We start from the raw sequence: 14,457 nt of genomic DNA, 5'->3' as shown, positions 1-14,457 counted from the left end.
TATTCTATACCTCCATCCAGCTAGCTGTCTCTTTGGAAGAACTCTGAATGACCCTGGTTGACTCTGTTCCTGACCACTGTTTGATCCTCAAACATAAGCAGATCTCATTGAACTGCAATGGCTGTGTCACATTGCAGCCAGCAATTATACTGCTGGTGAATCAGTGCGTCTATTGAGAGCTTTCCTTTGTCGATGGGTGACAGATGGCTCATTCTAAATTTGGACGGTGAATTTACATGTTTGACGCATCTAATGATAATTGCTCACTTTTGTCATCTCATTCCTGATCGAGGATTAGTCAGTTTTATTTTTAACCATTAAAGCTGTAATTCCAACAGCTCTCACTGAATTTGCCTCACATTGAAATGATGAAAAATTGAGCTGATTGACAATTGCCACTCTCCCCTCTTCCAATTAATTTACACTCGTCTTTGGGACAACGTTGTGATCTTCAAGTTATGATTGGGTTATGTCATGCTGAGTGTAACACAGAAGCGATAAGGAGTAAACCACTTTCAATATTGTCCCAAAAATGTTTTGGTAATTTGAAGTAAAATAAATGTACTCAAGGGTTTTCACTGTTACACTTGTGCCTCTGAATAAAATTTTTAAATATAGAAAACATATTCCATTTCATCTTTGTTTAAACAGCCTCTCCTACTGCCTCAATGTAACATTTCCGTTTCCTAATTCATCCTGATCTCTGATGGGGGAGTTGCCTATTTATCAAGGTAGAAGTTTTAGACAGTAGACTCACCAGGATCTAGGCTGGGATTCAAACTCATTCCATACAAACCCCAGAGAGGAAGGGAAGTTTCATCCTGACAATCTTGAGATTTGGATCCTAATAAAAGAAGCAATTGCCTTTCACGGGCTCAGGACATCGCCAGGTAGCTTTACAACCAATAGAATTATACCATTGTTGTTACAAACAAAACAACAGCCAATTAGCACTCAGCAATGTCCTGACAATTACAACCAGATATTTTGTTTCGATCAATGTTAACTGAGGGATAGGTGTTAACCCAGGACATCAAAGAAACTCCTTGATTCTTCACAATAGTGATATGGGATATTATACAGCCACTGGTGAGGGCAGATGGAGCCTCCATTTAACATGTATCTCCTGTCACAATTTGCACCTCTAATCACCTCAGCGCAGTACAAATCCAGAAGCCACTCCAACCTGGAATTTTAAAGGAAGGAGGCAGAATGGGATTTAAAATGAACCAAATGTGAAAATAATACCAGTGTTTTTGGATAATCAAAAGTGAGCTTTTAAAGTTAAATTTGTTTAAAAGATTTGCCGCTGTTGTGCCATCGCTTCATATTGTGTCGAGAGCTGAGGTTTCTGCGTCCTCACTGCACGCACACAGCGCCCTGATGTTTAACAGTCTGCATCTTTCCTCTGGAGAGTGCTGATTTCCAGCTATCCTCCATTACTTCATCCATGTGGCCAAAATTCAGATTGTAAATGAGTCAACCAAGAGGTGGGTCACAGGCAAGGCCAGTTCTGTCCTCGCCCAACATCAAGATGCTCACATCTCCATTGGCTAGCACTGGCCTCTAGAAACTGTACTGATGAGCCCAAACTGCTGAACTAATGAGAGCACAGAGCTAGAAAAAGTCCCTGCTCTCTGTACTTCTTCAGTGGTACATTTATCAATTGGACCAAGGTGAGAAGGGATAACCCCTGAAATTGAACCAAATTGTGTTGATAGTTTCTGAGTATAGTATCGCTAATGTCACGTTTTGGATCTCTGCCCTCAATAGAATGCAGCGGATGGCAGAGAATACATAAGCAGGATTGGAAGGCAAGCAAATCTTCAACACAGTGAAATGCAATGGCAGTGCATTTCAATGGCAGCACGGTAGCACAGTGGTTAGCACTGTGGCTTCACAGCGCCAAGGTGGTCCCAGGTTCGATTCCCTGCTGGATCACTGTCTGTGCGGAGTCTGCATGTTCTCCCCGTGTCTGCGTGGGTTTCCTCCTACAGTCCAAAGATGTGCCGGTTAGGTGGATTGGCCATGCTAAATTGCCCTTAGTGACCAAAAAAAGTTAGGAAGGGTTATTGGGTTACGGGGATAGGGTGGAAGTGAGGGCTTAAGTGGGTCGGTGCAGACTTGATGGGCCGAATGGCCTCCTTCTGCACAGTATGTTCTATGTTCTATGTTCCTCCGAACACATCCTCACACCCAGACCAGTGTTCTGGGCATTTAACAAATGTTTTAAAAGAAATTCCTTAACCTGTGACTTTCACCCGATTGTCAAATCATTCAGATTGTTGGGCCTATGTTAAAGTACTCTTTTATTTGTGTTCTTCCATCAGGTGTTTATCCTATACTTTCAGCCCAGTGTTTTCCGATGTGTTCTCCTGCGGTGGGTGCGGACTCTGGGATTTGCCATCATCTACGGAACAGTAACATTGAAGATTTACAGGTACCAGGGCCAGTGAATGTCTTGAGGCCACCATATTGAGTTCTGATGGACCTCCCTTTACTGGTCAAGTTTCATCAGCCGGTCAGGTCATGGGATGAATGTTACATCTATTGGGTGGATCTAGGTGTGCCCCATATACTGGCTGTGAGTCTGTCTGCATGTGGGTAGCACTTTATTTCAGGAAATTATTATACTTTATTAAAAACAAAAGCAAAGTACTGTGGATATATTACATTTGATTGATGGATGTGGGCTAAATGTATGAATAAATAACTGCAAATCTAATAATATTATGGCTGCAAACAGTTTCCATCAACTTTTCCCATTATAAATCCCTATGTCCACAAAAAATCACCCCCTCCTGCCAGGCAAGGCCTTGTAGTGTCATGACAGGTGATGGGGTGTTTTGTTCATTCATTCATTCATTCATTCAAAAGATGTGAGTGTCGCTGGCTTACGCGATATATTCCCAACCAGATTGGAGCGGGATTCGGGAGTGCATCCTGCCCATGCAGGGGCAGGGTGAGGAGTGTCAAATTCTGGCCTATGTCATTTCATTGGGTCACTATTAAGCCGTTCTACATAAGGAACAAGATTCACCTGAAATCTGAATGAAATCCAGTGTTCCTGTAGGAAACCAAGCATTCCAATGTCTGCGGCTATTTGAATGGATTGCAAAACTACAATGCAACATAGTGAAAGTTAATGAGCTCTCCATTAGACTAGGAATTAAATTGAAACTTAGATGATAAATGTAGGCAGAGATGACTACATAGTTTGCTGTGTGGGCCATGTTACCTAAAGAAAGTTTTAGCTTCTAGGGCAGCACACGGCACAGTGGTTAGCACTGCTGTCTACGGTGCTGAGGTCCCAGGTTCAAATCCCGGCCCTGGGTCACTGTCCATGTGGAGTTTGCACATTCTCCCCATGTCTGCATGGGTTTCACCCCCACAACCCAAAGATGTGCAGGGTAGGTGGATTGGCCACACTCAATTGCCCCTTAATTGAAAAAATATATAATTGGGTAATCTAAATTTATTTAAAAAAAGGAAGTTTTGACTTCCTAAATTAACAAAATACAATTGTTCCACCTGTTAGGGTCTTGTCACTCTGTCTTCATTCATTCAATATATGAACCAATTAAGTTTCAGAATCTTGTTCTTGTGAAATGCCTTTGGCCATTTCCCTGTGTTAAAGTTGCTATATAAATGCAAGCTGATGTTGCTTATTCTTCCGACTCTCCTAACCTTGTACTTCTTCCCACTTCCTTCTCCCTTTTTAAAATCTATTTTTCATTTCTCCCTTTCTTTCTCATTCTTCCCCTCCTTTTGTACGTCTCATATTTTCCTCTCCAGAGTGCTGAAGGTGTTCCTATCCCGTACTGCCCAGAGGGTGCCCTATATGACTTGCTGCAGGGTGCTAAAGATGTTGGGTGTCATCGTGCTAACAGTCTGTTGGTTCCTCATCGCTTGGACAGTGGCTGCCTGGGAAAACATGGACAGGAAGATCCCGCTGGTCATCCAGTCACAAACTCCAATTGGACAATTTTTCAAAATGTGCCAGCTCGATCGTTGGGACTACATGATGGCCACAGGTAGCATTTACTACTTTTATTGTCTTGTGTCTGTAGATGTTTTCAGCAAATTTGTAGGCATAACATTTCAATACAAATATTTTTGTTCAGAGTGCTCCCCAATGACCCATGTTAAAAATACATCTGGAAAATATCAATTGATGTTTCTTAATTCCAATGGCCAAATATTTGCTGAGGAAATATGGAAAGTTTTGAAAGCATTTGCTGTCATTAAACTATAAATAACGAGGAAGAGATACGGCTTTAATTGCAAATTGCTACAAATTCTTGGATGGTATACATTGGCAAATGAGGTTTGTGTCCCTTGCCGGTATTTGCATGCATTTAAATGTGATTAGTGGGTTGGACACAATATGCTCTTCCCTATCGTGATGCTCCCTCCTCTCAGGCGGAAGTCTCGTGGGCGTGAATTACTACGAGTATTGACAAACGGGGATTGGGCGCCATGGCTACAGAAGGGGGATCAAGAAGCTAAAACAATCTGAAAAACCGTTGATAACTCTCGGGCTTATTGGGTCGTGGCTGCCTGGTCCGGGGGCAGTACTGGGACGTGACTTGGTGCCAAGTCCGTGGACTTGGACTTGGATTGGGGTAGCCTGGCACAGACCCCCATTACTGCAGCCTGTCTTTTAAACGCATCCTTTGGTGCTGCTTCCAGGCTCCTGTCTGCTCACACTGCTGAATACTGCTGTGTCCTTTGAATTTTCAAAAGGCCTCTGGTCATCTGGGAGCCCACCCAGGCTGTCCGTCTGGACACCCTCTCCGCGACCCCGTTCCACGAGTGCTTTCTTTACTCTCGGCCTTTTGCCCGCCCACACAAAACCTGATATCGCCGCGTTCATTTTCCTGAAAAAAGCCTTTGGGACAAATATCGGAAGACATTGAAAAAGAAGAGCATCTCGGATGGACCGTCATCTTCAACGTCTGGACCCTCCCCGCCAGCATCAGCGGGGCATGTCCCATCTGCGGAAGTCCTTTTTCATTTGATCGACCGCTTTGCCCAGATTTAACTTATGAAGCTGCCCCCAATCCTTAGCCACTTGAATCCCCAGATATCTAAAACTCCTCTCAGCCACTTTAAAAGGTAACTCCTTCTGTCTCCTTTCCTGGCCCCATGCCTGGATCACAAACATCTCGCTCTTTCCCATATTTAACTTGTAACCTGAAAATCGCCCAAATTCTCCTCGTATCTCCATGATTTTGGCCATCCCCCCCCCCACCGGGTCTGTGACATAGAGCAGCAAGTCGTCCGCGTAGAGAGAGACCCTGTGATGACAGTTTCAAAAATGTCTGCATTAACACTGTTAAAGTGAATCACCACAAAGTGTAAGGACCCGTTTAGTGACAAGATTAATTCTCCTGTAATACACTCAAATCCTTTGATTCTGTGCAATCCGGCAGGTAACAAATTATTCGTGGAGATTTACAGAACTTTAAATGCTAAATTTATTTTTAAAATCTTACTTTTCCTTTCTCTTTTAATCCATTCTTTCATTTCCTCTCTCCTTTCTCTTTCTGGTCTAATTTGACTCTAATTCACCTACTTTACCAAGTGGGGCATGAACACTTGGATTGGTTGGACCCAGTGATCATTACTGTGCTGTATTCCTGGTGTAATCACATTTCCTTCTCCATTGTTCCTCTGTTTATTTCTTTATCTTTAAATCTCATTTATTAAGTAGATGGATTGTTGGCCCGTCATTCATTTAAGATAACACAAATCACTCCCACCATTGGCTGTGAAGCCGGTCAGGACATTCTGAATTCAGAAACACGATGTACAAATGCAAATCTTTCTGGTTTATTCGTATTTCAACATTTGTAATCACTGTTTTTTTTAAAAATAATTTTTATTAAGATTTTCAAAAACGTATCAAAAACGTAAAATAACAGCAAGAAAACTGTATTAACAACAACAAAAAGAAATAACACAATAACCCCCAAAACCAACCCCCCCCCCCCCCAGTAACTACAAAAAGAAGAAATAGATAAGCACCCGGCATATTCAATAAACACATATACACATTTCTCCCCTCCCCCGCAACAAACCCCCCCTCCCCCTCCCCCTCCCCCCCTCCCCCCCCTCCCCCTCCCCCCCCCCCCTCCCCCCCCTCTCCCCCCCTCTCCCCCCCTCTCCCCCCCCCTCCCCCCCCTCCCCCCCCCTCCTCCCCCCCCCTCCCCTCCTCCCCCCCCCCTCCCCCCTCCTCCTCCCCCCCCTCCCCCCCTCCTCCCCCCCCCTCCTCCCCCCCCTCCCCCCCCTCCTCCCCTCCCCCTCCCCCTCCTCCTCCCCCCCTCCCCCTCCCCCTCCCCCCCTCCCCCTCCCCCCCTCCCCCCCCCTCCCCCCCTCTCCCCCCCCTCCCCCCCTCTCCCCCCCTCCCCCTCTCCCCCCCCCTCCCTCCCCCCCCCTCCCCCCCCCCCCCTCTCCCCCCCCTCCCCCTCTCCCCCCCCCCTCCCCCCCTCCCCCCCCCTCCCCCCCTCCCCCCCCTCCCCCCCTCCCCCCCACCCCCCCTCCCCCCCCCCCTCCCCCCCCTCCCCCCCCTCCCCCCCCTCCCCCCCCTCCCCCCCCTACCCCCCCTCCCCCCCCCCCTCCTCCCCCCTCCTCCTCCTCCCCCTCCTCCTCCCCCCTCCCCCCCCCCTCCTCCTCCCCCCCTCCCCCCCCCTCCTCCTCCCCCCCTCCTCCTCCCCCCCCTCCTCCTCCCCCCCTCCTCCTCCCCCCCTCCTCCTCTCCCCCTCCTCCTCCCCCCCTCCTCCTCCCCCCCCCCCTCCTCCCCCCCCCCCTCCTCCTCCCCCCTCCTCCTCCCCCCCTCCTCCTCCCCCCCCCTCCTCCTCCCCCCCCTCCTCCTCCCCCCCCTCCTCCTCCCCCCCCTCCCCCTCCCCCCCTCCCCCTCCCCCCCCTCCTCCTCCCCCCCCTCCTCCTCCCCCCCCTCCTCCTCCCCCCCCTCCTCCTCCCCCCCCCCCTCCTCCTCCCCCTCCTCCTCCCCCCCCTCCTCCTCCCCCCCCTCCTCCTCCCCCCCCTCCCCCTCCCCCCCCCCTCCCCCTCCCCCCCCTCCCCCTCCCCCTCCCCCCCCCCCTCCCCCTCCCCCCCCTCCTCCTCCCCCCCCTCCTCCTCCCCCCCCTCCTCCTCCCCCCCCCCTCCTCCTCCCCCCCCCTCCTCCTCCCCCCCCCCCCTCCTCCTCCCCCCCCCTCCTCCTCCCCCCCCCCTCCTCCTCCCCCCCCCCCCTCCTCCTCCCCCCCCCCTCCTCCTCCCCCCCCCCTCCTCCTCTCCCCCCCCCCCGGGTTGCTGCTGCTGCCGGCCTATTTCCCTACCGTTCCGCCAGGAAGTCCAGGAAAGGCTGCCACCGCCTAAAGAACCCCTGCACCGATCCCCTCAGGGCAAATTTCACCATCTCCAATTTAATGAACCCCGCCATATCAGAGATCCAGGCTTCCACGCTTGGGGGCCTCGCATCCTTCCATTGGAGCAAGATCCTCCGCCGGGCTACTAGGGACGCAAAGGCCAGAACACCGGCCTCTTTCGCCTCCTGCACTCCCAGCTCCACTGCAACCCCAAAAATTGCGAGTCCCCAGCCTGGCTTGACCCTGGATCCCACCACCCTCGACACCGTCCTTGCTACCCCCTTCCAAAATTCCCCCAGCGCTGGGCACGCCCAAAGCATATGGGCGTGGTTCGCTGGGCTCCCCGAGCACCTAGCACACCTGTCCTCGCCCCCGAAAAACCTACTCATCCTCGTCCCGGTCATGTGGGCCCTATGCAGCACCTTGAACTGTATGAGGCTAAGCCTTGCACAGGAAGAGGAGGAATTCACTCTTTCCAGGGCATCCGCCCACATCCCCTCCTCGAATTTCCTCACCCAGCTCCTCCTCCCATTTACCCTTCAGCTCCCCCACTGACGCCTCATCTACCTCCTGCATGACATGGTACACGTCCGAAATCCTCCCCCCTCCAACCCACACTCCCGAGAACACCCTGTCCCTTACCCCATGTGGGGGCAGCAGAGGGAACCCCTCCACCTGCCGCCTGGCAAACGCCCTAACCTGCATGTACCTAAACATGTTCCCCAGGGGGAGCCCAAACTTCCCCTCTAACTCACCCAGGCTCGCAAACCTCCCATCCACAAACAGGTCCCTCAACCTCCTAATACCTACCCTATGCCAGCCAAGAAACCCACCATCGATGCTCCCAGGAACAAACCGGTGGTTCCCCCGTATCGGGGACTCCATTGAGCCCCCCACCTCCCCCCTATGCTGTCTCCATTGACCCCAAATTTTGAGGGTAGCCGCCACCACCGGGCTCGTGGTATACCTCATTGGAGAGAGCGGCAACGGCGCCGTTACCAGCGCCTCCAGGCTTGTGTCCACGCAGGACCCCATCTCCATCCTCTTCCAACCTGCCCCTGCCCCGTCCATTACCCACTTACGCACCATCGCTGCGTTGGCAGCCCAATAGTACCCACAGAGGTTGGGCAACGCCAGCCCCCCCCCTATCCCTGCCCCGCTCCAAAAACACCCTTCTCACCCTCGGAGTCCCGTGCGCCCATATTAATCCCGTAATACTCCTATTGACCCTCCTAAAACAGGCCTTCGGGATAAGGATGGGGAGGCACTGGAACAGGAACAAAAACCTCAGGAGCACCGTCATCTTGACGGACTGCACCCTGCCCGCCAGCGACAGCAGCAACATGTCCCATCTTTTAAACTCCTCTTCCATTTGCTCCACCAGCCTTGTAAGGTTAAGTTTGTGAAGGGCCCCCCAGCTCCTAGCCACCTGGACTCCCAGGTACCGAAAGCTCCTCCCTGCCCTTTTCAGTGGGAGCCTACCAATCCCCTCCTCTTGATCCCCCGGATGCACGACGAACAGCTCACTCTTACCCAGCTTGAGCTTGTACCCTGAAAAGCCCCCAAATTCCCTAAGGATCGTCATCACCTCCGGCATTCCCCCCACTGAGTCCGCCACATATAGCAACAAGTCATCTGCGTATAGTGACACTCGGTGCTCCTCCCCACCCTGCACCAGACCCCTCCAATTCCTCGACTCCCTCAACATCATGGCCAGGGGCTCAACTGCCAACGCAAAGAGCAAGGGGGACGGGGGCACCCCTGTCTCATCCCCCGGTACAACCGAAAGTACTCCGATCGCCTCCTATTCGTGGCTATGCTTGCCATCGGGGCCTCATATAACAGCCTCACCCAACTGACAAACCCCTCCCCGAACCCAAACCTTTCCAGCACCTCCCACAAGTACCCCCACTCAACCCTATCAAAGGCCTTCTCCGCGTCTAATGCTACCACTATCTCCGCCTCCCCTTCTACCGCCGGCATCATAATAACATTCAGAAGTCTATGTATATTGGTGTTCAGCTGCCTTCCCTTGACAAACCCCGTCTGGTCCTCATGAATGACCCCCCGGCGCACAGTCCTCTATCCTTGTGGCCAAGATCTTCGCCAACAGCTTGGCATCCACATTTAACAACGAGATCGGCCTATATGATCCACACTGCAGGGGGTCCTTGTCCCATTTAAGGATCAAGGAAATCAGCGCCCGTGACATAGTCGGGGGCAAAGCCCCCACCTGCCTTGCCTCGTTAAAGGTCCTAACCAACAGGGGGCCCAGCAGGTCTGCATACATTTTGTAAAATTCAACCGGAAACCCATCCGGCCCCGGCGCCTTCCCCGACTGCATGCTACCTATCCCTTTGACCAGCTCCTCCAGCTCAATCGGCGCCCCCAGCCCCTCCACCTGTCCCTCCTCCACCCTCGGGAATCTCGGCCTGTCCAAAAAGCGCCCCATACCCCTCGCCTCCACCGGATTTGTAATCACTGTTGGATGCAGCAATGGAAAGCTATTTCAAATCTGTTTCATCCTTCCACTTATATTTTACAACATCACTCAATAAGGAACCTTCCCATTGTGGCATTTATCCTTGTAAACTCTCGATTTCAAAGTATAAAAACGACTTTTACTGTTGACATATGGATTCAAAAGCCCTGACAGCTCTCCACCTTTCCTGTTATTTTAACATTCTCTCTATTTGATGTGTGTGTCACTGACAAGGCCAGAAATTGTTGCCCATCCCTAATTGTCCTTGAAATGAGTGTCTCACTCGGCCATTTCAGAGAGGGCAGTTGAGAGTTAACCACTATAGGCCTGGAGTCACACGTAGGCCAGACCAGGTATGGATGGACATTAGTGAACCAGATGGGTTTTTACGGCAATCGATGATAGTTCTATGGTCACTGTTACTGAGATTAGCTTTATATTCCACATTTATTAACTGAACCCCATTCTCCAGAGCATTAGCTTGACCCTCTGGATTACTAGTCCAGTGACAGCACCTACACCACCCAATGTATCAGAGGTACATCAATCCACTGATTGGTCAGCCGGACATCAATCCAACCCCATGATGGGCCTGTCACTAGTTTGGTCATTTCACTCAGTGAGGTCACATAAAGATGTGAAAGGAGGTGGTAGCCTAATGGTATTGTCACTGAAATAATAATCTAGAGACCCAGGGTAATGCTAATCCTAAGGACCCAGGTTCGAATCCTACCAAGGCTGATGGTGAAGTTTGAATTCAATAAGAATCTGGAATTACCAAGTCTCATGATGGCCATTAAACCATTATCAATTGTTGTAAAAACACAGTTTTAGGGAAGGCAAACTGTCTAACTGGTCTGGCCTACATGTGACTCTAGACCTAGATCTAGATGTCGTTGACTCTTGAACGGCCTAGCAAGGTGGGCAGTTCAAGGGCAATTAGGGATGGTCAACAAATGCTGGCCCAGCCAACAACACCCACTGACGCCATGAATGAATTTATAAACCAAACATGTGACAAAATGTCACATTGATGGTGGTTGACATTTGGGGTTGGGATAGATTGTTCGGGCAGGGTAGAGGAAGCTTTACCCTATGTTGAACCACGTTATATCTGACACTAAGTTCCAGCAAAGTCCATTTCCCATCGGTGACATGCCTACCATTAGGAATTAAATCTGCTCTAATGATACATGCGTTGAAATTAGACACAGGCATGTTAGTGACATTCATATTGTTCACGGGAAAGAAGGAATCACACAAACTGTCTGCAAATCCCCTAAATCGTTTTTCTATTGGCCTTCCCCTTCATTGCACAGCTGGTAACTAATAATGTGGGACCAGATTTGATGACAAAAGCTGTAAGAAATGACAAATTGATCTTGCTGTAGCCAAAGTCATTGTGAATTGCCTGAAGCTCTTCTGTCTATCTCCAGCTGTCCATCAGTGTTGACCCTTTTTGGAGCAATGATGTGGAACAGACTGATGAGTAAACAAACTAACCATGTCTCATTAAAGCCAAAACTTTGCTCTTGACGGTTCTATGCTCTCTTTGTGATAGTGCCCAAGTTGAAACCACTCGATTTAATGAGAGAAGCTAGCTCAGCAACAGAAAGCGAAGCAATGCCATGGGGATGGTACATATGTTACAGTTAGAAGAATTCTCAAACACATCCTAAACTGAGTGGCCCAACTCCAAGACAGAGATGTTGCCAACTCTCCAGGATTGCACTGGTGTTACCAGGAATTAATTAATGCTCTGACCAACCTTAGACAAAAATCATTGGGATTTTAAAAATGTTTTTTTATAGTTTCTCCAAACAGTGTTATTTATTCATTATAAAAATGTCGGCCATAAAGTGGGAAAGTTGGGACAGGGCGGTCTATCAAGAATATGTCCAACCAGTTGGCAACCTGAGCACTGGGGTCAATAGGGGCTAAAGAATTGTGTTTGCCCTGATTAACTCCCTCCTTCATTAATCTCTATTTACAATATTTCAAATCTAGTCATCACAGGGACCAAGATGGCCACATATAAAGAAAGACTTGCATTTATATAGTGCCTTTCAGATCTTCACGGCTTCATAAGTGCTTCAAACCCAATAAACCCACACACCCTGGGGTATATTCCCACAGAGTTACACTGGGGTATATTCCCACAGAGTTACACTGGGGTGTATTCCCACAGAGTTACAGTGGGGTATATTCCCACAGAGTTACACTGGGGTATATTCCCACAGAGTTACACTGGGATATATTCCCAAAGAGTTACACTGGGGTATATTCCCACAGAGTTACACTGAGGTATATTCCCACAGAGTTACACTGGGGTATATTCCCACAGAGTTACACTGGGATATATTCCCACAGAGTTACACTGGGGTGTATTCCCACAGAGTTACACTGGGATATATTCCCACAGAGTTACACTGGGATATATTCCCACAGAGTTACACTGGGGTATATTCCCACAGAGTTACAGTGGGGTATATTCCCACAGAGTTACACTGGGGTATATTCCCACAGAGTTACACTGGGGTATATTCCCACAGAGTTACACTGGGATATATTCCCACAGAGTTACACTGGGGTGTATTCCCACAGAGTTACACTGGGATATATTCCCACAGAGTTACACTGGGATGTATTCCCACAGAGTTACACTGGGGTGTATTCCCACAGAGTTACACTGGGATGTATTCCCACAGAGTTACACTGGGGTATATTCCCACAGAGTTACATAGAACATAGAACAGTACAGCACAGAACAGGCCCTTCGGCCCTCAATGCTGTGCCGAGCCATGATCACCCTACTCAAACCCACGTATCCACCCTATACCCGTAACCCAACAACCCCCCCCCCCCCCCCCCCCCCCCCCCCCCCCCTTAACCTTACTTTTATTAGGACACTACGGGCAATTTAGCATGGCCAATCCACCTAACCCGCACATCTTTGGACTGAGGTATATTCTCACAGAGTTACACTGGGATATATTCCCACAGAGTTACACTGGGGTATATTCCCACAGAGTTACACTGGGGTATATTCCCACAGAGTTACACTGGGGTATATTCCCACAGAGTTACACTGGGATATATTCCCACAGAGTTACACTGGGGTATATTCCCACAGAGTTACACTGGGATATATTCCCACAGAGTTACACTGGGTTATATTCCCACAGAGTTACACTGGGATATATTCCCACAGAGTTACACTGGGTTATATTCCCACAGAGTTACACTGGGATACATTCCCACAGAGTTACACTGGGGTATATTCCCACAGAGTTACACTGGGATATATTCCCACAGAGTTACCCTGGGGTATATTCCCACAGTGCTACACTGGGGTATATTCCCACAGAGTTACACTGGGATATATTCCCACAGTTACATTGGGATATATTCCCACAGAGTTACACTGGGATATATTCCCACAGAGTTACACTGGGGTATATTCCCACAGAGTTACACTGGGGTGTATTCCCACAGAGTTACACTGGGGTATATTCCCACAGAGTTACAGTGGGGTATATTCCCACAGAGTTACACTGAGGTATATTCCCACAGAGTTACACTGGGGTATATTCCCACAGAGTTACACTGGGGTATATTCCCACAGAGTTACACTGGGGTATATTCCCACAGAGTTACAGTGGGGTATATTCCCACAGAGTTACACTGGGGTATATTCCCACAGAGTTACACTGGGGTATATCCCCACAGAGTTACAGTGGGATATATTCCCACAGAGTTACACTGGGGTATATTCCCACAGAGTTACATTGGGATATATTCCCACAGAGTTACACTGGGGTATATTCCCACAGAGTTACACTGGGGTATATCCCCACAGAGTTACAGTGGGGTATATTCCCACAGAGTGACAGTGGGGTATATTCTCACAGAGTTACACTGGGGTATATTCTCACAGAGTTACACTGGGATATATTCCCACAGAGTTACACTGGGGTATATTCCCACAGAGTTACACTGGGGTATATCCCCACATAGTTACAGTGGGGTATATTCCCACAGAGTTACAGTGGGGTATATTCTCACAGAGTTACACTGGGGTATATTCCCACAGAGTTACACTGGGATGTATTCCCACAGAGTTACACTGGGATGTATTCCCACAGAGTTACACTGGGGTATATTCTCACAGAGTTACACTGGGATATATTCCCACAGAGTTACACTGGGGTATATTCCCACAGAGTTACACTGGGGTATATCCCCACATAGTTACAGTGGGGTATATTCCCACAGAGTTACAGTGGGGTATATTCTCACAGAGTTACACTGGGGTATATTCCCACAGAGTTACACTGGGATGTATTCCCACAGAGTTACACTGGGATATATTCCCACAGAGTTACACTGGGGTATATTCCCACAGAGTTACACTGGGATATATTCCCACAGAGTTACACTGGGGTGTATTCCCACAGAGTTACACTGGGATATATTCCCACAGAGTTACACTGGGATATATTCCCACAGAGTTACACTGGGGTATATTCCCACAGAGTTACAGTGGGGTATATTCCCACAGAGTTACGCTGGGATATATTCCCACAGAGTTACTATCCTTCCTGT

At 49.2% G+C, this 14,457-nt stretch overlaps 1 protein-coding gene across 1 annotated transcript in view; it reads left to right on the top strand.

The window, feature by feature from the left end:
- Nucleotides 1–14,457, top strand: part of si:ch211-156l18.8 (probable G-protein coupled receptor 158) — a 110,565-nt gene that overhangs the window by 66,628 nt on the left and 29,480 nt on the right. Inside the window, exons 6-7 of the mRNA XM_038779428.1 lie at nucleotides 2,331–2,440; nucleotides 3,796–4,034. Coding sequence (XP_038635356.1) covers nucleotides 2,331–2,440; nucleotides 3,796–4,034 — 349 coding nt within the window. The remainder of the gene's footprint in view (nucleotides 1–2,330; nucleotides 2,441–3,795; nucleotides 4,035–14,457) is intronic.

Source organism: Scyliorhinus canicula, chromosome 19 (assembly GCF_902713615.1).
Source record: "Scyliorhinus canicula chromosome 19, sScyCan1.1, whole genome shotgun sequence".
Classification (NCBI taxonomy): Eukaryota; Metazoa; Chordata; class Chondrichthyes; order Carcharhiniformes; family Scyliorhinidae; genus Scyliorhinus; species Scyliorhinus canicula.
The sequence above is the reverse complement of the archived record's forward strand: the minus strand, read 5'-3'. Positions and strand labels throughout refer to the sequence as shown.